The sequence below is a fragment of the Sinohyriopsis cumingii genome, unplaced genomic scaffold, assembly GCF_028554795.1.
Source record: "Sinohyriopsis cumingii isolate HCF-2022 unplaced genomic scaffold, ASM2855479v2 utg000695l, whole genome shotgun sequence".
Taxonomy (NCBI): domain Eukaryota; kingdom Metazoa; phylum Mollusca; class Bivalvia; order Unionida; family Unionidae; genus Sinohyriopsis; species Sinohyriopsis cumingii.
Genome location: NW_028315924.1, coordinates 181585 through 206278, shown reverse-complemented (window position 1 = coordinate 206278; position 24694 = coordinate 181585). Strand labels below are relative to the sequence as shown.

The 24694-nt window shown below is 36.5% G+C and overlaps 1 protein-coding gene across 5 annotated transcripts in view; it reads right to left on the bottom strand.

Moving 5' to 3' along the window:
• LOC149773274 (sushi, von Willebrand factor type A, EGF and pentraxin domain-containing protein 1-like) overlaps nucleotides 1-24694 on the bottom strand; it is a 137777-nt gene that overhangs the window by 24484 nt on the left and 88599 nt on the right. For 2 of the 5 annotated variants that reach the window (XM_089946498.1, XM_089946499.1), the window contains exons 19-25: nucleotides 16135-16264; nucleotides 14110-14322; nucleotides 13140-13231; nucleotides 12575-12704; nucleotides 11126-11308; nucleotides 3985-4122; nucleotides 1243-1259 (exon numbers count right to left, since the gene is read on the bottom strand). In XM_089946498.1, the coding sequence (XP_089802624.1) occupies nucleotides 1243-1259; nucleotides 3985-4122; nucleotides 11126-11308; nucleotides 12575-12704; nucleotides 13140-13231; nucleotides 14110-14322; nucleotides 16135-16264 (903 nt within the window). Of the gene's footprint in view, nucleotides 1-1242; nucleotides 1260-3984; nucleotides 4123-11125; nucleotides 11309-12574; nucleotides 12705-13139; nucleotides 13232-14101; nucleotides 14323-16134; nucleotides 16265-24694 lie in introns of those variants that run through there. The other 3 variants (XM_089946501.1, XR_016417394.1, XR_016417395.1) reach the window with 3 other exon arrangements.

Genomic DNA, 24694 nt, shown 5'->3' with positions numbered 1-24694 from the left:
TACATGATATTGTGAATGCTTGCTGGTTCTACTAAAGATTTTTCAATTGTGTTAAATTAAATTTTTACCAGGGTCAATACAAATTCCAAAACAAAATCAATTTATATTTTAAGATAAATTTCTAATATCTTTGAAATGTTTTCAATAAATACAGATCCAGAACAACCAAACAATTTCTCTTATGACTTTAGGTCTTCAAATACGTAACAGGAAAAAGTGAAACCAACAATTTAAATAAAATCAACAAAAATTTTATTTCCCTACAGAACAAAATAAATATTATAATAATGTAAATTAAATTCCAAATAATTCTAAATGGCCTATCACAAGTCCAAAAACATAAAATGTAAAGTACACAATACAAATTAAATACACATAGCATAACCCTCAGTAATAGATTATACAAGCTGATAAAATATATATTAGTTTAAACTACTTCTATAGACTTAAGTCAACTGTCTGGAATGGAGGCAAAATGCATCTTAATTTTCTATTGCATCCTAAGTCTTTGACGTCTGTATTCTGAATAAGTTTCCTATCTAAGACAAGTTTATTATGAACAACAGGTGAATAATGGAACGCTATGGGGACAGACATAACTAAATTAGCAGATATCATTTCAATTTCATTAGCTGAAAATTGAAAACGTTTCTGATGGTCTGAGGCATGATACAAGAATATAACAATACTGGGTGTTACATGATATTTTGAGTCATGAAACAGCAATATAAGAATAGTGGATATTACATGATATTTTGTGTCATAATGCAGGAATAAAAGAATAATGGGTGTTATATATTTAAAGTGTGGTATAATAATATAACAATACTGGGTGTTACATGATATTTTGAATCATGATACAGGAATATAAGAATGCGAGGTGTTACATGATATTTTGAGTCATGACACAGGAATATAATAATAAGTGTTACATATTTCAAGGCATGATACAGGAATATAGGAGTACTAGGTGTTACATGATAGTTTGAGGCATGATACAATAATATAAGAATACTGGATGTTACATGATATTTTGAGGCATGATATAAGAATATAAGAATACTGGGTGTTACATGATGTTCTGAGGGGCATTGCTCATTATGAGTACGATTTGTTAATGCTTCATAAAATACATGATACGAAATTACGATCATTCAGTTATCTCACAGTAAAATGGATTTATAAAAAACTGTCAACAAACTTGATATAGATCAAACAAACTAACAAAAGGGTAATACTCACCTCTCTTTTCATGTTTTCTGTAATCGAAATAGATATTTGTTAGCAAACCTGTCATCATTTTATTATTTATTATTTAAGTCACATACTTTGTTTAATTCTAATTTTAGCCACATAAATAATAAGTATAAATAAGGATGAAATAAACGTAAGGCTGAATGTGTATATCAAACTTTACGGCAATCCTCCAAAAATGGTTTATCGAGATTTCCAAGACATTAATTATCTAAGAGATTTCCATGACATTAAATATCTGAGAGATTTCCAAGACAATAAATATCTGAGAGATTTCCAAGACATTACATATCTGAGAGATTTCCAAGACATTAAATATCTGAGAGATTTCCAAGACATTAAATATCTGAGACATTTCCAAGACATTAAATATCTGAGAGATTTCCAAGACATTAAAGATCTGAGAGATTTCATTTAATTTAGATTCCACTTCTGATCTGAAGATTACAATTCTGCCTAACTAGTTTTTCTTATAGCATTTTCTTGTTTATTGATAGTAGATCAAAAAAGGTACAAAATGGATGTAGTGTAGAAACAATTACCAACAATACAATTCATTTCAAGATATTTTAAAGAAAGCATGAAGCGATGTGACAAGAGAAAGTTTTAAGTTAGTAAATCACTAACAAAAACATCCGTATATCAAGTCCTACTCTAAAGTTCTATTCTACAGTTTGAATGTGCAAAAATTTTGTCCAAGATAAATGCTCTTAAATTTTTGAAGTTATTTTCTACAGTTTGATGTGTGAACATTGTCTCCAACGGAAATGCTCTCAAATCTGAGCCTCTGAGCCAAAAGGAGTTTTTCCCAGCATGCACATTTTTGATTGCTCAACAGAAATGATTACAAACTTTTCATGTTTTGTTTTGTTCTATTTTTTTCAATTCTGAAATCACACATGCTTTAGTTTTGGAGGGTTTCTTTACAATGAACGAAACATTACAAGAGAACATGGATTAATACATGGCTGATGGAGGAAATATTAAAGTAATGAAGGCAAACACACTGAAAAACCATGCTGAAGGACCTAAAAAGGTCAACAAAGAAATGATGACCACAGTCCTAGCATGTGAAAGTTACAAGACAGCCCTTTCAAGATAGCTATACAACCATTATTGCATCCTGTATCACTAATTGCTTTTGGGAAATAGACCCTACTTTATGACTTAAAAACTATTTTTTGTCTTATGATTATATTCTGCTTGGCTTTAAAAGGGGAGTTAATCTGTGCATCCCCTTCCCCAATAGGATAGGCTCCTTTCTCTTAAGTAATTGCTTGAAAACAACTGGATACCCACCTTGGAGACAAAGGTGGCTTAGTGGTTAATGAGTTAGACTCATGACCAAGATGTTGCAAGTTTGATTCCCGTCTGATCAGCCTGCGCTGAATAACATATTTCAAAAGGAAAGAATATTGAGGTATTATATTTTTATTTGGAATCTACAAACATAATATACACATTTAAATAAATTTGGTATAAAAGGTACTCAGCATAACTTGCCTTAAAATAATGCACAAGGCATGTGGTAGCATATTAATGGCAAATGTTTCTGATATATTGGAAAACTAAAAAATGTCAAACCCTATTTAACCAAACATATCAAACATCCTACAAAATATAAATGAATGTCAAATGTAATAAAGATTCTAACAATAATTCACAGCAAATCAATTTATAAACATAAACTTGGATTTTACAAGAAATTTTTTCTCCAAAAAGTAAGTGTTTTTTTGCTCATAATTAAACATGTAAATAAATTTTTGTACTGAACTACATTTACTGTGTTTAGCATAGTCATGTTTAAGTGCTAACCATGGAATAGTTTTGTTGCAGTATTAGTCAATTCCCACAGAGTGTTTTCCTTGATAAAACTACTAAGGATGATGTATCAACAGCATTAAACAAACTAATCTTACATTTGAAATTATGCTATCAAGGTATTGCCACTTAGAATGTTACTTGATATATAACTATTTTATAGTTGTGGTCTTTTGACTTCAAAATGAATAGGTTTCTCATTTACCCAAGTGAAAGTCATCCATAAGATCTGCTGAAGTACTGAGTCTTGAACTATATGTACTGTATAGACATTAAGAATGGACAAATTCATGGAGACATTACTCATGGCACTCTGATGGACAAGGAAAGTTAATCCTAAATACTGTCGGCATCTTAAGATGAGGGTCTAATACAAAAACATATTTATTAATCAAGTTCTCAAAGAAATCAAACTATTTCTCTGGTGATGTATCCTGGAGGTCAGCTATGTATATTTGTGAGAGGCGGAGTTTGACTTACAAATGGTAAGGGGTTTCATCTTCAAGTGGTTAGAACATCCACCTTGGATGCAGGAGGTCATGGATCTGAGCCCCGGCCAAGCCATTCCAAAGACTTATAAAAATGTTACTAACACCTGCCTCACTAGGCACAAAGCATTAAGAGATTAGTGTTAAGACTGGTTGGCCTGGAGTCAGTATAATGTGATTCTGAGGCCCATCATGCTACATGTCTGCAGCATGACGCCCCAGTACTAGACATCACTATAAACTGCCACACTGCAGACATCATAGCAATATGACTGCAAAATTGTTAATGCTACATTACAAATCCAAATCACACACACACTCTTCAAAAAATTGCCTAAATTTAGTGAAAGGGGTAGTATTATGATCCTAATTATTGCTATGGGTCCAGTCGTATACATTCTTACGGTCTGAAGACACTTACCTTCCATCTTAGGCCTTAGTGTCCGTCTTCTTACAACAAAAGCTACAGCAACAATGGCAATCACTAACACAATTCCACCAACAACACCTCCTACAACAGCTACAACTTGGAACTCTCTAATAACAGGAGAAGGCTGCTCTGAAAATCAATCAATCATTTAATGATTATATTAATCTGTTAAAAATAATCAACAGATGAATGAATTAACCTTCATATTTGTGCATTTCTCACTTTCAAATGCACTATGTATGTATGTATGTATGCATGCATGTATGTATGTATGTATGTATGTATGTATGTATGTATGTATGCATGTATGTATGTATGCATGTATGCATGTATGTATAAATAAGGTTTAAAACCACCATCAAGGCTATACAGTACCATGTTTGGGCAGTCCATATGAAGGAAACCTATGCAAACATAAAAGAACATTTGACGTGCTTAAACAATTCCGAACACTAGTGGCAGCTTTGTGACCATTTGAAGATTCTAGCTTGGCCTTCAGACTGGATATACCATGTACTTTATTTTACTACAAACGGGATAGTCTTTCGAGACAGATTGGCCATCCCGACAGTCATTTGAGGTGGGAGGAAAAGTGTTCAGCATCTACCACTTTTAGAATCAAGTAATATTTTGTTACCGCCCTTGCACATCAATCTGGGTCTGATGAAGGACTGTGTCAAGGCCATGAACGAATCACAAGAAGCTTTCAAGTACCTCCAGGAAACATTTCAAAGATTAAGTGAAGCTAGGATAAAGGAAGGTGTCGTTCATGTTATTCAAATTCGTGAACTTCGAGATGATGCATTTGACCGTACAGTGCACGACAAGGAAATGACGGCATGGAAAGCCTTTCAGTTTGTGGCACACCTTATCTCCGAAACAACAATGCAAGACAACTACAGCAAGTTGGACGAAAACCTCGTCAAGGCGTACCAACTCTTTCGTTGCAACATGCCACTAAAGATAAATTTTTGACCTCATCTCGATCTCTCCAACCGAACTGCAGAGCAGTGAGCGACGAGAACGGCGAACGATCTCACCAGCATATTGCAACAATGGTTAAACGCTACCGGGAAAATTGGAGCCCATCAATGTTTGCAGACTATTGCAGGACAGTGACAAGATCCTCCATTTAATGTATAAAAGAGACAAGCCAAGAAGCGCAGAGTAGACAGTGAATAAGGACTAAAGTATGTACTTACATATACATGATACATTTTGCCTTTTTTCATAATAACTTTTATTTACATAACCCTTTTGTTTTGTTTTTTAATGTCTTACATGTTATGTAAAACAGCCATACAACATTACCACATGAAATGACCTAGTTTTACTATATATGATTAAAACTCTACCATCCATAGAATATACACAGACGTGAAGTGCACAAACTTAAATATCTTGGAAACATTATCCAATCAAATGTTTTAAGTGTCACATAATTTTGAATTAAGCACATCAAAATCCATAATAAATAGTACATTGTTTCTCAGAGGTGACGACTTCTAAAAATTTGAAGTGTAAGAATTAAACTGGATTTATCAACGGATGACATTATGGGTAAAACTTTCAGACGTATATTATTTCATAGTTTCCATATAAATATAGCATACAGGATCGTCCATGGACTTTACTGATAAATTGTTTGACTTTTAAATTTGTGTGCATTGGTAAAACACTTTTCAAATATATTTATCTCGCATAATTGTAAATGGACACCGTTCATCGCGGTTGCTTTCATAATTGTCTGAAAACAAGGTGATGCCTACTCTGTATATAATCTTATTGTGTGTGCTGAGATATTGACCAACCTGTTATGACAAATCCATTAACTAAACAAATACAGTTATTTAATTCTGCTGTTGTCATAAATATCACTAACCCAGATGGAACAAAACTGCAGTTATCAAAAGTTTGTCATTATCAAAATGTACTTATGTTCAAGTAAGTGTACCACAGGCCCCTTGTGGTGTGACTCGAAGATCTTCAATATGTTATTACAACTGCTATTGGACTGTATCAAGAGTCAAAATAAAAAGGCAAATATTTATTGAATGGTACTTTAAAATGATTCATATCACTACGTTTTGGATTCTATTAAGAGATCTTGAACCAGTAAAACAGTAAAGCCGTATCTTCTCATCACACAAATATATATATAACATTCCTATTTGGAATACATTTTCCTTAAAAAGTTAATATATATCAAATTAAGAATTCCCTTGAATAAAAATGTGTACAAGTCCTAGTATCATTACTAGGGATTGTAGTGTACTACACAAGGAATACAATAAGAAAGGAATAATATATACAATTGAGTTTGTAAATGAAGATGTTTCTAACATCTATCTTGCCAGATTCCAGTTACGTCTTCTGGTATTCACGGGGCTATTCATACTATTTATAAGAATAAGAAACCTATTTAATTTTCCAAAAGAAACACGGCATTCGACCATTCAAACGTGAGTGAGTGAACTCAGCCATTTACATTACTTCATAAAGGTAAACATATGTCCTAATAGATTTCTTCAAACAACTGTGCTGGAGTCATACTAGAAAAAAGCAAAAATCGTTGCCAAAAGACACTGCTGTATGGTTTCTTGAAAGTAGAAATAATTGAAATAGAAATAAATCATAATGAACGAAAGTCAAGCATCAAAATCATAGTATTCATAATATGTAATTGTGTTGTCGTATATGTCATGTATTCTACAGGACATCATATACCCTAAATAGAGAACTCTAATACTACGTTAAAAAACGCCATCTCTTGAGCACAAGAAACCTACATTAGGCACGATTTCCTCCTTCATTGAATATAATGGTAACTCTTAATATTTTGTGCGGATATAGGAAAGAGGGTTTTAAAACTTTAAGGTGACTAAAATTACAATTTAAATTAATTTAAGAAATTGACTAAGTTTTACTGTATATATGCGACTTTTTACATATCCTAAATCATGATCTGATTCATAAGAAACATTCAACAACACACATTTAAAATAACTTAGTTAATACTATCTAAAAACAGAGGTTATAAAGTAGCCTCATTTAAAAGTAATGACTTTTGACAGGCAGTTGATACTATTTGCGTGGAATCTACGACATTATTAAAGCTCCGAATTATGTAGACTGGTCTTTCAGCAGTAACTTTAACCTGTTATTACCATGTATCATATGATGCACATATAAATGTAAACCTTCAGAATACCATACATTTTGTATAAATCAACAAACGTCCATATATCAGGATATTATTGTATGCTCATCCTTTCTCCTTTATCTTTACATTGTCAGAATCGTTTAGCGATTTACGATATTGAACTCGCGCGCACATCATATTGCACTTATAAAGGAACTACATTCTACTGTAAACAAACAATGTAAGCAGACGCAAACACGTTTGATCTGTAAAAAATCATGTACACTCACGTAGTTTACGTTTTAATTGATTACATTTGTTTGTGAATGAACTAAAACAGATTTTTCGTGCACTGCAACATACCAGCTGATTTGTTACATTCCGCGTTAATTCTTTTCATACAATGTGTCAGATTTAGGTGGCCGATAGGCTCCAAATTTTATAAAATTGCTGGATACCTACAAATAACATGCAAGTGACAAGACCCAAACTGTTTTTGTTTTAGCTGGTAATAAGAATGAAAACAAATGTACTTACAATTTTACATCCTGAATATTCTCAAAATTTAGTTTCTTATTTCTGCAAATCCGAATTACATGAGCCATATCATGAGTTCTCAAGCTTGATTATACATTTTGAAATTAGTCGTCAATTTTTACTATATTCCAAGTGCAATTACATTCTACTTACTGCACTCAAAATTAAATAAACATTAAATTCCATAGCATCATTGTGGTAATTGCAATTGAAAGACTTCATATTTTCCCCACATTATGACATTCAGTGACATAATAGAAACACACTTGCAGATGTCATCACCCTTTCTTGCACGCTGCTTCAGTCCGATGTATTTCATATAGAACTGGCACAGATAAAGCCAGTTCATAATCACAAAATTTCGTAGAATCGACAAAACTACCGAACTCTATTCATTCAAGATCAAATGGAAAATTAGTTGCAATGTGCATTCGTTCACAATATCATTCCGAATTTAAATATTTAGGAGACCAAAACGTCATTTTCTCTCTAAAGTTACATCTAGTGCGCGATAAAGTTCAACTTTATCTATGCAGAGTTATGTTCGCATTAATAATGTTGTTGCTGTGCAATGATGAATCTGCGGTTGTGTATTTAGTATGGAATACGACATATAATTCAGTTAATTTGTTTCTTGTAATTTGTTCTTGTTTACATAATTAAGCCATAATATAATAAGAAAATGAGAATATAATAAAAAAAGATTATTACATTTCTGTAGGAAAATATGAACTCGATTTGTCCGCTGGATATGCTGCGCTTCCAAGTTCGTGCAGTATTGCATCAAAAAAAACTCGTTCATATTTTCCCATACAAATGCAGTAATCTTTAATTGTGAACTGGAACAGCAGAACAAATTCAACAAATGACCACATAATTTTAACTGAAGCAATTGCATCTCTGACCGATATCCCAAGCAACAAACGTCCTTGACAGTATTATTTTGTGGTAAAGATTTCCAGCTTCTTCAGTAAAGAACTTTATTGTTTAAAATTAATTATCACAGAGAGAGAGAGAGAGAGAGAGAGAGAGAGAGAGAGAGAGAGAGAGAGAGAAAGAGGGAGAGAAAGAAAGAGAGAGAGAGAACATAAAGTGATCTCCTTCGACAATCGTTGTTACTGATCAAAGTGTATTGTGTTTATATGAATATACTTAAAACAATCGGTACTGTATACAATTATATGCTTTGTACGAAAATAAAACATAGCTGGACTCCCTCTCTAAAGTGATGTTGAGAATGTGTTTGTGTCAGCTCGAGTAATTATGTTTTTATTTCTTACAGGGCTTTACAGATAGATCAAAATACAATCAAATATATTTCTTCATTGGTAATGCACATCATGGGTTCATATTAAGACAAGCCGTAGATAAGGAAATACAATCGATATTTACATTATCATGATAGTGTAGTTACTGTTTATCTCATATGACCAGGAAAATTCACCTATAACTGTTCAAGTTAAAATAAATGATAAAAGCATCGGATAATACAACATGCAAGTGACACAGGACTCTCACTTGATGGCTCTGAACGGTCATCAAAATCATAGTTTTACCTTGTATATACATTGCCAGGCCATTGTCATAAATATTGAGGATAACAACATTAAAGTAGCCCCGATTATTACTACTGGGTGCAATGTATTCGGCATATAATTCAGATTAGAAGCCGCCTGATTATATTTATCTTCGTATACATCATTCGACGACTTGATTAACCGGATGAATTTAAAATCTAATACCAAACTAATGTAAGTAGAAATCATCCTTGTTAGGGTCAAGCAGATTTCTAATCTGAGTACATTATAGATCTTACAACTTAGGCAGTTCAACACCTGCTAACTTACATTCCAATTTCAACTAGTCTTCCGCATAACACCAGATTTACTTTTCAATAATTCGGATTCTGGTTGGACAATATATTAAATCAGAAAGATAGTCACTACTCACCATGTCATTGCAGATGGTGTAAAAAAAATGGTGGATATCAATATATTCAAGTGCGCCCTTAGATGACGTGGTTAGAATCTGAACGGAAAACTAGTATGCTTTACAAGTTAATACATTGTTATGGCTCGAATTAATCATAGAATGTCTAATACATGCTGTAGGCACTGTATTAAAAAAGGAATTGTATGCAGATGGATTGAAAATGAAGATGACCGAGTTACAAAGTCATATTAAAATAGTTAGGACTACAAATAATGTGCTGAATTTGGAGAAACTAAATGATATTAGAATATTAGTATTACATTCGATTTTAATACGAACTCGAATATCCGATGTCTGTTTTCACACTGTCTATTTTACATACAATTCAGATGCTATGACATTGTTTTATAGCATTTCCTAACCGTCTTCAAACACATGAAATATGGAATTAATGACATAGGGGCGAATAAATAGTACACGCACTTGTATGATATGAGATGCATAGAGAACATAGGAGCTAATTTATATCTCTATACCTATAAAAGAAGTTTAACAATTAGAGACAAGTGCATGTAAAGGAACATAAAATTACAAACTTATTAGAATGATGAAGGATGTGTATTAATGGCCACTCGTTATGTTATTTGTGAGTTCACCTATTGTTGACTAAAACTAATGTTGTTAGAATTTGCAAATAGCAGGGTAGCTATTTATGTTTGAATGTTTAAATACTAAATCTACCTATCTGTTAACATTTTACTCATGATACTTGGCATGCTTTTTAAATGCAAGCTGACAACCACCAGACCCCGATGGCAGAGTTTTGAAGACAAAGTTCACAGTGAAATAAAATAAAAAACAGTATATAGCAGACTGCATTGGATATATGTCATTTGGTGATAACAATGTTACCTTGCTGACTTTTCTTCAGTTCATATACATTCCTCAAAATATACCAACATTCTGATATAAATGTGTATTATTATTTGTGACGAGAGTTTATATTTAAAGAGTTATCATTTAACATCGTTTGGCCCTGGATCATTGAACGTGCACGTTTTATGTATTTAAATTCCCGAAGCGGGTCCACTGGACTGGATATGCTTCATACAATCATGTAGGTGACGAATTAAAGATAAGGTATTACAATTTTATAATTTATGAATTTAATACAAAAGTAACTTACTTTTTAATATCTGTCTATAAGATTCATAGCCGATGAAATATTCGTTATGTTATGAAAAAAGTATTTTCTCTGATACTATGACCCCAATTACCAACTCATGTTTTCTCTCAACACTGTTTGGGATGATGAAGACAGAGGATAGAATTGGGCCATTCCACCTCATCTGAAATATTCTGCTTAGTTTGACTGAACACCACGGGAAAGAGATTCTTGAGTTCTCAACAGAGACAGAAATGTTCTAATATCAGGCCTTCCATAGCATATGGCACATATTTTATGTTTAAAATTAGAGTAATCAGCCATGAAAAATATAACAAATTGTGGGATCAACTCACTCTTTATACACCTGGGAAGTTCTGGAGTCCATATCCCTTTGCTGCAGAACACTGAAGTTTCCTCTGTATTCCTTTCGTTCTGAATCTCCATTTTATCTAGACAACGAACAGTCAGATTGTTTCCGTGTTCTACGTAATTCACTTCGGGTATCAGGCTTCTTGAGCTGTCTAACTTACATCGTTCTTTGAGTATATAAGACATTGAGAGAATAAGCAACAGGCATTTATAATCCAGCAATGCAAGTTCAAGAAAAATAAAGAAAACAAATATCAGAGACAAGAACATGTAATTTGTTTGTGGCAAATGTTAACAATAAATAATAAATTCTTTACAACGTAATAAGGGTGAAAAGACTGTCTCAGTGATATGTTTTGCTCTTTGCACAAACAAAAATGTCTGCCATCGACAAAAATTCATAATGTCCATAAAAATCATCCGTCTTAAAGGCGTCATTTTCTGTGTTTTGGTTAAATCGTTGATACTTAATTAGAGAATTTACATGGCTATATCGAAAATAAGGTCCTGCTTTGTCCACTCTCAATTATTGACAGTAGAACATTGAAGGCTAACTATAGCATGTATAGACAAATCCAAATCATGATTGAAAATAAATCAGACCTTAATTTAGTATATTTTAATTAGATCCGCATACCAATTATAGGGAATCATTTTAGCAAAGATGGCAAGAACAGAAAAAAGTTTCTTACGTACCGAAAGAAGTTATACTATGGCAGCTAACCAAACTGTATCTATCATATATTTGTATTGCTCAAATTTGTTATGCATCTTTAATTGGATATCGGTAAACGACAGCCGTGAATGAATGAACTAATTTTTATTCAAGATATGTATGTACAGTCATGAAACAACTCTTTATGATACGTTTATTAAACTTTGCAAACTTATATCAATGTCAAAGTTGAAACATCCTGGTTTGTACCCACCATTCAGAACATACTAGGATCACCTACATCATAAACTATACGAATTGTAATAGGAAGTGACGCAAATCATACATATATATATATATATATATATATATATATATATATATATATATATATATATATATATATATATATATATATATATATATATATAGTTGCCTTTTAATCAATAATATAATATTGAGTTCATCCAAGAGAATAGTAATGACACGCTAAATATACGTAAAAGGAAAATATACATCACTTTTTGGTATACGTGAGGCGTGAACAGAGACACTTTGACGATTAAATTTTGAGTGACATCTCGCACTGGGACTTGTAGCGAGTTTGAGAATGTACAGCATGTAGGCGAGGGTTTCTTCCTATGCAACAATAACAATATAATTAACAACAACAGTTATGAAAGCAACAGCAAAAACAATAATACATATATGGGTTATCACGGACCTAATTGGTTGAATACAACGCTTTTAATGAATCATGAGTGGATAGAATACTTACTCGGCTTACATGTTGGAAATTCAGCGGTGAATGAACCTTGGTAGCACAGTATGTCTGTTTTTTCGGACTCAAAGTACATGGAATTCAACTCATTATAAAGTTCGTATCCATCAGAACATACTAATGTAATCTACAAATGTAAAACATTACAAAGAAATTATATGAAAAATTAACTGCCTTGGACAAAATAAGTAAACGAAATGAAGTGTAAAAGTATTATATCTTTGCGACTTTTAATGTCTAACGTTGCTACTGCCAATAGCTGCTTCTAGACCTGTCCCAGCTGATTCGGTACTTCACTCTTATCACATATACCTTTCGGTTTATTACTTCACTTGTCCAAGCAGATCTTTTTATGATAAGTTTAATCATTTAAAATACAAGAATCTACTTCATATTATGAGAATATGTCACTCTGGAAACATATCAAGATATAATTAAGTGCGGCATCAATGGTGCAACTGGTTTTTTTTTTTACATAAATAGAGAAGAAGGGAAGGAACGCAAAAACACAAGAAAGAAAAAAGTGAGGATGACTATAATGAAGAAACAGGACACAACTTACATTACTATTAGACTCAATCATCTCCCTTGGACCAATAACAAGTCCACCGTTGTTAAACTTGCCATTTTCAATTTGCGTAATGTTGCATCTTTCTGGGATATAACGAAAATGCAATTCTGCAAACTATTTCAATCGGGAATAAGCAATGAACAAATATACATATATATAAGCAATGAACGAATATATATTTGCTTCCGGTACAGTACCCTTGAATGTAGTCCCAGTCTACTTTTAGACCATTTGTATTGCTCTCACCTTTTGTTGGCGATAAAACAGTTAGATTTAGGCATTCTTAGTGTTGATTTAAAGGTCTGTGGAAATTTCGGCGACAAAGGACACTGATTAATAAATCATTACCGATGACCAAAAGTGAAATATGCTACCCAATTCACTGTGCGTTATTTATAGCCTAGTCTGTGAAAGAGGTGATGGGTACCCTATTACAAGAATTTAAACAATAATACATCTCTGAAACTACTTCATAATCAAATATGATTTATTATCATTTATACACAATGAAAAATTCAAGACTGAGAAAACATGTAGAGAATACATAGTAAAATCAATTGTGACCCTGGTCCATATATGCTTGGATGTATGTATATATGGATGGATGGATGGATGGATGGATGTATCCTTGATAAAAGTGACTAGGAAATGAGAGTATTCCATATTTGGATGCAATTTGCTTGGCTCCACGACCAATTCTCAGACATGCATTATGTATAATATAGACTATAAATGGTTCATTTAATACCTAAATTAATGAATAGCATGAGAATGCCTTTCAGTTTCGTAGGATGAAGATTCATTAGGCTATTTATATTTTAATATTCCTCACGCAGATGGTTTTTATTGTCATTTTGTTTTAATTTCAGACTTTTTGACACGTGTTATATATATTTTGTGGAGCCAAGCAAATTGCATCCAGATGTTATTTAGCAGTAAAACATTGGTCAAACCTACTTACTGTACTTGCAGTCAAGTGTTCTCGGCTCCAAAGTACCCAACGTACATCGCACAGAAGCCTCCTCGCTGTCAAGATATGCAGATGAAAGAACAAGTTCCATTCGATCGGGACATCTTGCCTGCATCAAGGTTCCATTATCAATATTTCTATCTAAGACTTTCTTTCCTTCGATGAAATACTCAAGACTAACTGGAGCTTCTATTAAGCATCGCCCTACAATTTGAAAGAAAATGTTTTAATATGTGTTGTGTTGTCGTCACATATAATTAGGCATTATATCAAAGAAGCCATTTTCACATTACCGCCATCTTTTTATTTTTCTTCTCTGAGATATTTAAAATATTCTAGTCAGAATGACCTTTCGATTCATCATGCCAAACTTTTAAACTGCATATTGAATAAACATTCACAAATTATCTGCAACAATTACTCTAACTACAATTCGTATTGCTTCCTAGAGACTGCATAATTCGATGACTCATCTTCGCGGCATTTTCTTTATTAATGTACTCGAAAACTCCCTTTTTTGCAAGTAATGTTATATACATCAATTAAGATTATTGCATTGATTCCTAACGTTCCATTTATTTCGACCTTTATATTTTCAACTATCTTGTGAGGAAAAACCTGTATATAAGTCTGTTTAAATGCTACAGTTTTTGAATGTAATAGATTCCTCCAAGTCAATGGTTCTTTGCGGGATCTTTCAGCAAAGAGGCAAGAACACTTATTTATAATTCAAAAGGTGTAATCCTTACAGAGGTGTAGTTTTTTATGTCGTTCAAAATGACATGAATTAAGAAAGCTTGTTAAGCTCTTTTTTATTTGAAGCATAGTATATGCATTTATTTACCTGTATGGCTAATGCATTTATTATCTGAATTACTAATCAAGCCTTCTTATGTATTTAAGTTAAGTGACACAATCATATCAGACAATAATTTGGGAAGACACATTGTTGGATGTGTTATAGCTAATTAATTTCAATTAGCAAAGCTATATAACACATTTTGTTTTTTGACTGTATAAGCCTTCGTCTATTATTTATATATAAATATAAACTCCTACTCGAATACGTTGTTCTTCGTGTAATTGGTAAATAGCTTATATTTAATTAGCGTGTATTCCACTGCTAAATCGATAAAACGATCCCGCTTATTTGGTCGCCGTTTTGCATATATAATAAGTTGTGTAATTCGAAAATATATAGAATCACTTTCCATTTTTGATGTAAAAAAGTCAGAGGTAGGAATAGTATTTAAACATGACAAACCTCACATTAGAAATTACACCATTAAATGAATTAGTGTGTTCTTTTTTTCCAGTAGCACGCCATAAAAAATGAATCATTCTAAGAAAGATAACAATAATTGACAACAGTTTGTCATGTACTGAAAAATATTTTGATTTAATACATTTTGATAACTGATATTATCTAGGCAGCCTTAACTGGAGATGGGCAAATTAAACCAGTTAAAGAAAGGAATCTTTTCATCAACGATACACCCGTAAGCAAATGAACCTATTCTTTTTGTACGTTTTCTCAAGTTGCTAATCTCGCAATTTGTATCCACCAATCAGAACACATTCAGACCATATAGAGTAGAGAATATACTGATTGTTATAGGAATTAAGGTAGACTTTGTTCCTGCTATGAAAAGATATCTGTAGTGTACATAATTGTTTTTAAATCAGTTCTCTAACATTGCGTATTATCTAAGAAAACAATAACAAAATGCAAAGTCTATACCCCACCACAACTACGTTAATGGAAAGAAAATAGTTCGCTTGTTACTATGGGTGTGGCGTTACCAAAGTAAGGATGAGTGTTGAACCAGGAATATTATGTCCGCATTTTGATTGTGTGTGGTTGTTTATTCGTATACTACCGAAGATAATTGACAATAAAACAATAATAGCAAAATGATACAGTAACATAAGAAAGAATACAACTATCGTTTCTAAGCGACCTGATTAGTCACAAGAAATATAGTCAATATAATCACAAATAAAGACAATACTTACTCGGTGTACATGACGGAATTTCAGCGGTGAATGAACCTCGATAGCACTTTATGTCTGTATGTTCTGATCCAAGGTACATCGAATTCGTTTCATTATACAGTTCATATCCATCAGAACATATCAATCGTATCTAAAAATTGTAAAGTATTACCTAGAAAATACACTTAAAGGTAACTTCCCTGAATAAAACCCAAAATGAAATCTTGCGAACAAATATTCTATCCTTATGACCTGTACGGTCCAATATTTGGATTGTCAAAAACTGCTTCTCGACATCTCTCAAAGGCTTCTCTACTTCATGTTTTTAATGTATGCCATTTTGTTTAATTCCTCAATTGTCTACATAGATATTTTAGTGCTGATTCGAGTCATTAAAATACAATACAGTTCTTTATTCTATTACAGCAATGCCAAGAGTGCATCAATGATAAACAGCCATTCTGGGACAATAGTAGTAAATGGGGGCACCCTAGCGACAATGGGAATTAGCATTACAAGACCCCTTGGGCAACTCTAGCGACAATGGAAAATTAACATGGAGAAAAAATCGTGGGTCAGATTAGCGTCAAGGGAAATTAACATGGAGAAAAATCGTGGGTCACTCTAGCGACAAGGGGAATTTAACATGGAACTATAGTGTGGGTCTGTTTAGCGACAAAGGGAAATTAACATGGGAATAGAGTTTGGGTTTGTCTAGGGACAAGGGGAATTGAATATGGGATTTTTTTTTTTAAATTTAAATTTAAATTTAAATTTAAAAAAAGAGGTAGGCAATGGAAAGGCTATCTCTTTTCGAGAAATATGGCTGGCCCTGAAAAGGGCCTTTGGGTTTATGTTAATATTAATATTAACATAGATGGCATCTGTCACATCTTCTTCTTCTTCTTCTTAAACTCCTTCTAACTGCCGGTCCATACACAAGTACCCTCTTGAGACATCCTTGTCTTTCTATGTAAACTCTCCTCATCCATTGACTAGTATCTGTCCTATCAACAACAGTCCACTTGGACCTGACATACATGAGCATGTCCGTCCTAAACATCATGGAAGACACAAGGGTGGATGACTCAACTGTGGTCCACATCTTGAAGCGACGAGAATAGGTGAATCAATGCAGTGAACTGCGCTTATTTATAGGTACAGGAAGGATTGAAACGGATTGAATTCATTCACCAATCCGAACACGCGTTACAAAATTCAGTCAGCTCGCATCCAATCCGAAGAGAGCAGTCTGTGACGTCACGTGGTCTATATAGATTCGTTAGCGCTTGTGTGCAGTCAATCTATGCGACAGTGATTCAACATGACGGAAACTCAGAAAACGATCCATTGGGGTGCACCAGCAGGGGAGACTGCCCAAGGGAACCCGGACTTACTTTCAGAAGAGGTACATTGGGATTTTGTGGATTTTCTTACCTCGCAAGAATTTGTTCCGGAACCTTCGTTACCTTCTTCATTACCGCAAGTGGAGAATTTTAGACAGAGACAGAAAGAAGAATTGGAGAAATTTATGCAACGACAAAAGGAAGCGGAACAAGCTTTTCTCCTACAGCAACAGCAACAGCAACAAGAAGAGGTAAGAAAAAAAACAACAGCAAGAAGAAGTAGCAGCAAAGAAAGAGGGTGAAAATCAAACGGCTACGATACTGTTGGACATTTAAGCGGAGTTAAGAAGTCTGAAACAAATGTATCAGACTTCTTTATCACGACCGAAGAGAATACGACCTTCCCGAGCTAAACACGCCAACCCTGTGACTAAGCCTATCGTACCACCCTTAGTGATTTCAACCCAATCATCAGAAGTAGGCCTTGGCCGTGGGCAAAGGCTTAAGGCAGTTAAAGTTGATTGGTTAAACTCACCCCTACACCAAAATAAAAAGGCCCTTTTCAGGGCCACCCACATTTCTCGAAAAGAAATACAATTTCAATTTGCCAATAACTCAAAAATAAACCCCACCCATTTTACCCTTATAGTACGTGTCTGTGTATGAGTGCGTGAGTGTAGCTTCTTATTTTAAAATCAAAACTCAAAGACACTTACCTTATATCATTCATGTATTCTTTTATCCATTTTTTACAATCCAATTCACAGCACAACACTTTAATTAAAAGTTCATTGACTTCTTTCTCCTTGTTTAGTCTCTCTGTTTTTTGAATTTCTTCACCGTTTTTACCTCATTTTCTTCCCTTCTTCTTTTCTTCTCCTGTTTCTTTGCTTCTTTTAAATAGAATTGTCTTCTTTCTTCCTCTGAAGAATCCCTCTCTTCTTTCGAAGAATCCCTCTCTTCTTCCGAAGAATCCCTCTCTTCTTCTGAAGAATCCTTCTTTTCTTCTGACTCCTCTTGTTTCTTTTTTGGGCAATCTGGAGACCAATGTCCTTTTTCTTTACAATAATAACAGGTATCTTGACTTTTGTCTTTTTAGCCCCTGTTTTTTTTCTTTTCTGACGGTCTGGACACTCTGAAGACCAATGCCCTTTCTTCTGACAGATATAGCAAGTATCCTGACTCTTATCTCGAAAGGAAGGAGAGTAGTCTGTCGGCTGGTCTGAAGAGAATTTTCTAATGACCCCTCGCAAAGCTCTGACGAAGCGTTCGATTTGGCTAGTCTCTTCCATCGTTCTCCTCGGTTTGAGAGTGAAATGAATAGTGAAAGGACAAGACACACCCTTTTTATATACGCTGGTTTGCCATGACTATAAATTAGTCTATGGTGTTTGAACTTGAGTCATTTGACGTTTTGCACTCAAGATGAAACGATCCTATTCATTCGAGAAGAAAGAAGAAGAAGAAAGTAAGAGGCAGAAACGTGATCTATCGACTCGTACCAGGGCTGAAATCTTGGCACAAATTCATGCCAGTGATTTTGAAGAGGACATGAGTAAACCAGAATCCGAACCCTCTAAACCAAGTTCACCACCCTTAGTCAACCCTGAAAAGTACTATTCCATTCGAGAGACGGAAAAGCGCTCCTCTAGAAAATTTAGAACCACGGCTTACACCTGCACGGTGAAGTTTAAAGATTTCAAGGCCGACGTACCCTTGGAGAAAGCAGAAGGGTTTATCACCGAGATGTGGGATTCTTTGCTCACCGCACTCAAGCGACAATGTCAACCCAAAGAAGACGATCGCTTGACACTATCCATAGATCACGACGGTTTGAAATCCCCTGTTTGGATCGAGTTTAGCAGACCTGCAGAACTAACCCCTTCCAAAATCATGGACAAGATTCAACACGTACAACAATCTAATGACCAGTTTGACATCACCGATGGTAAAGCCACACTGAAAATGGCCCACGTCTCTATTCCTCAAGGGACAGGACGCAAAAAGATGTTATTGGTGGACAACCTTCGCAACACCAAAACAAGTCTCGTCCGAATTCACAACCCTCAAGACCAGATGTGTTTAGCCCGTGCCATCGTGGTGGGACGAACCTATGCCAACAAGAACGACACGGTAGAATGGAAAAGAACCTGGAAAACTATTCAACGATCCGATCGAGCCAAACAACGAAATGAAGCAGAACTCCTGTTACAACAAGCCGGACTGTCCAAAGACACACCCTGTGGCATTCCTGAGATGCAAAAATTGCAAGATGCCCTAGCTCCACGCTACACCTTGAAAGTGCACCCTCAAGAAATGCGTGGAACTCTATTGTTTCGAGGCCAAGATTTTAAGGACGGAAAATATATTCATGTCTATTATCACGATGAACATTTCGATACCATTACCAGTATCACTGGATTCCTTGGATACAGTTATTATTGTGAGAAATGTGGTTATGGTTATAACAATCGAGAGCAACACAAGTCTTGTGGATGGAAATGCCCAGGATGTTTGGCCTCTCCACCCTGTCTGAGCGAAGAACCAGTGCCTTGTTCAACTTGTCTGCGCACGTTTGTCAGCCCTACCTGTTACCAGCAACATTTGAAAACACAAGGTTCACAGAAGAAATGTGCTTGTCAACTCCTGAGATTGTGCCCTACGTGTGGACAAGGCATACGTACCAATAGTACCAAGGCACACGTATGTCGAGGAAAGAAAAAATGTCACATTTGTCACCACATCGTGGACGTGGAACACGAATGTTACGTGCAAAAATACCAACCCCCACCAGAGGAAGAGGACGGTCACAAGAAGAAAGGCAATTTCATCTTTTTCGATTTCGAATGCATGCAAGAGAAAGGCATTCACATTCCTAATTTCTGCGTGGCTCATCGAGCGTGCGAGAAGTGCATTCAAGAACCTATCTTCAGTCATTGCCCTCACTGCAGCAAGATTCCTGGAGGACGTGAAAAAATCTTTCGAGGACCAAACACGTTAGCCGATTTTGCCCAATGGGTCTTAGACCCCATCGACAAGACATGGAGCCAAGAGGACATCGAACGTTACGGAGATTGTCATCGTCATGCCACGGTGATGGCTCACAATTTCTCCGGATACGATGGACAGTTTCTTCTCAGATACTATACGGAACAAGGCACCGAACGTCCTAAAGTGACTTTGAACGGAGCCAAAATCATTTTCATGCAAGTGGGACAAGTACAGTTTAAAGATTCGATGAGTTACTTGGCCATGCCTTTGAGTCGAATGCCTAAAACGTTTGGAATGACAGAAATGGCTAAAGGGTACTTTCCACACTTTTTCAATACGGAAGCCAATCAACACGCCGTTCTACCCCATTTACCTTAGGCTCACTATTACGACCGAACAACGAGAAGCTTTCTACGCTTGGTACCAGGCTCATGCCTCGGACCCCTTCGACTTTCAGGAAGAAATGTTAAAGTATTGTCGTTCCGACGTGGACATTTTACGACGTTGCTGTGGAAAATTTCGAGAACTGTTCATGGAACACGGAGGGGTCGATCCTTTGAAAGAAGCTTGCACCATTGCCAAAGCGTGTTCCTTAGTGTATCGACAACGATTCATGCCTGAAAACACCGTGGCTGTCATCAGTCCTCAAACGACCCACTATGTCAAGCGTCAATACTCGGTCAAAGCCCTACGTTGGTTACATTACTTGTGCGACAAGGAAGACAAATGGATTCAGCATGCACGCAACGGAGGAGGCGAAAAGACCATCGGAACGTATTCGGTAGATGGCTGGGACTTAGAAAACCCCAAGATCGTGTACGAGTTTAACGGTTGCTTATTTCACGGATGTCCCGTCTGTTACCCTGACCGTGACACTAAAAATCAGTTTTTGCAACGAACCATGGAAGACTTGTACCAGGACACTTGTCAGCGACGCCTAAAGTTAGAACAGCAAGGATACCAAGTGGTGGAAATGTGGGAACACGAGTACGATCACCGTTTGAAAACCGATCCCGAGTTTAAACGCCTCGTGGAAAGTTACCAATTCATGGACCCGCTGAACCCGAGGGATAGTTTGTACGGAGGAAGGACCAATGCCACCTGTTTGCTGTACCAAGCCGACGAAGAGAAAGGAGAAGAAATCAAATACTTGGACGTGTGTTCGCTGTATCCCTACGTGTGCAAATATTGTCGCTTTCCTGTAGGGCACCCGCAATTGTTAACGGAACACATCGACCTGAAAAACATTCGACAATACGAAGGCTTGATCAAGTGTAAAGTTTTGCCTCCCACGAACCTATACCATCCCGTCTTACCTCACCATTGTCAAGGCAAACTGATGTTTCCCTTGTGCCGTACTTGTGCCGAAACGTGCAACCAGGACCAACCTTGCCATCACAGCCAGGAAGAACGTGCCTTGACGGGAACCTGGGTCAGCGTGGAATTGTTCAAAGCTCTGGACATGGGATACCAACTGTTAGAAGTGTACGAAATTTGCCACTTTCCCAAGACACAACAGTACCATAAGGGTGACCCTACTCAGAAAGGCATTTTCGCCGACTACGTGGATGCCTTTTTGAAACTGAAACAAGAAGCCAGCGGCTATCCTTCCTGGTGTCACACTCCCGAAGACCAAATACAATTCAAAGAGAAATACTACGCACAAGAAGGCATCTCTTTAGACCACATCGAAAAAAACGAAGGCAGGCGATCGTTTGCCAAAGTGATGTTAAATTGCTTGTGGGGTAAAATGGCACAACGACCGTGTTTACCCAAGACGGAATATTTGACAGAACCTTCCCGCTACTTCCAGATGATTCACGACAAAACCAAATACATGAAACACGTGGACGTCGTTCGAGAGGATTTGATCTTGGTCAATTACGAAGAAGATCTGGACTTTGTACAAGACGACCCTTTTGGAAATGTCATCATTGCGGCTTACGTGACAGCTCATGCTCGCTTAAAATTGTACGAAGCTTTAGAACTGTTAGAAGAACGCGTCCTGTACTTTGACACGGACAGTTGCATTTACATCCATCACCCGATTCAACAGCACCCTAACATCGAAGGAGACCGTTTAGGAGCCTGGACAGACGAGCATCCCAACGACAAGATTCTAAGTTTCGTCAGTGGCGGCCCCAAAAATTACGGCTACGAATACCGGGACAAACAAGGAGAAGTGCACACGACGTGCAAAGTGAAAGGACTGACTCTGAATCATCGTACCAGTCGAGTGGTCAACTTTGGGGTATTGAAAGAAGCCTTGCAATCGGGAGAGGATGGAAACTTTAAAGTGACCACTTATCAACCGAACAAGATTGTACGTTTACCCACTCACCACATCGTCAGTCGGCCCCTGGAAAAAATCTATCAAATCGTGTACCAGAAGCGAGTGAGACTTCCCAATCACTTTACGTTGCCGTACGGTCACATCGATATTGGTCAGCATATAAAAAGGGACAACGTCCAAGACCAATAGTTCATTGTTCATTGAAGTAACTTACCATATCGTTGACGAAGAAGAAACCAGATTGGTTAGGACTCAAATGTTGGACATCACCGAGACCAGGGTTTTGAGGCTTGGACACAAGAGGTGGCCCAGTATGCACGAGAGTTATTCAAGGAAAAAAGTTACTTTTCAACCTGTGTTAGTGACGGTGCCAGAAGAACCCGTCACCCAGGACAGGACTGTCGTGGACAGGCCTGAAAGACCCTTTCGGTAGGACACTTGTGTGACCTTACCCCCTAGTATAGAACTGGTTAGAACTTTACCCAAAACATGTGGTTGTTGTACAGACACTTGTTTTTTATTCCACGTTCATGTGCCTTTTATTCTTGTACTTAAGCCTTTGGCTTTTATGTATTTTTGTCTTTCGTATTCATGTTTGAAAAAAACATTCAATAAACGTGTTCTGAAAAAGTATATAAACTCTTGTCTTGTTTGTTTTTTCGTGTCACAAGTGACATTCCTCACACCATGGCTACCTCTACTGTCTCTGCTCCCTCTTCCTCTACTGTCAAAGTCATCGACGAACACTTAGATCGTGCCAGTTGGGAGGCTTTGTATCTTCGCCATCCCTTTAACATGCTCATTGCTGGACCTAGCGGTTCAGGCAAAACCGAATTCGTCAAACGTTTGATCGAACATAAACATCATTTGATCGATCGACCCCCTCAACGGATCGTGTGGTGTTACAAAGAGTGGCAATCGGCGTACAGCCTCTTGCGAGAAAGTCAAGGCGATTCCATCGTGTTTGTGGAAGGCATTCCTAAAGAAGACGACGGCATCGTCTCTGACTCCCGTCAAACCCATTTGGTCATTTTCGACGACATGTTAGGAGAAGACGAAGAAGAAATTAAACTGTGGTTCACGCGCAAAGGGCATCACCGTAATGCCAGTGTCGTTTACATCACCCAAAATTTGTTTCAACAAAGTAAAGCCCATCGCACCATCAGTCTCAATGCGCATTACGTGGTCTTGTTTAAAAGCCCTCGAGATAAATCGCAAGTGCAAGTCTTAGCCAAACAGTTAGGAACGCCTTGGCTGACTCAGGCGTACGACGATGCCACTCAAACGCCACACGCCTATTTACTTGTCGATTTGAAACCTACGACTCCCGAGGATTTGCGATTTCGTACCCACTTGTTTCACCACTGGTGCCAAGACGGAGGGCCTGTCCTGTACACGTCTCCGTCCTCGACTTCATTTCACTCCACATAAAAGAATCTATAAAAACCTCAGACCCTTTTTCGTCTGTCTCACACAGTGCGAACATGACGTTCCTTCAGTCGCATCTTCCCGTCAAATTGATTCGTGCCTTGTATGGCATCAGTCGAGAAAAAAATCCACAAACACGAGCTCGTGTCTTAGAAGCTAGTCTCAAAGAAGTCTTACGATGGTTCACGGTGACGGCACGTCAATTACTCCAAGGAATCATTCAGATTCCTCATCAAACCAAACGCTTTTTTGATCGAAACAAAGTCGCTTTGGTCCAACTGGCCGATCCCCGCATCGACACTCAAACCAAAAAACAAATCATTTTGAAACCTGGAGGGAGCGGTACTCTAGAAGGGGTCATCATTCGCTCACTCTTAAAATGGGATCCTAATGCCCCCAAAGTTATACCCAAGACAAAAGTCCAACGAAGCCCCAAGAAGAAAAAGACCAGGTCCCCAAGGAGAACTTCTCCAGTGGCAGGACCCTCCTCTGACCAGACACCACCACCACCCCGGAAAAAGAA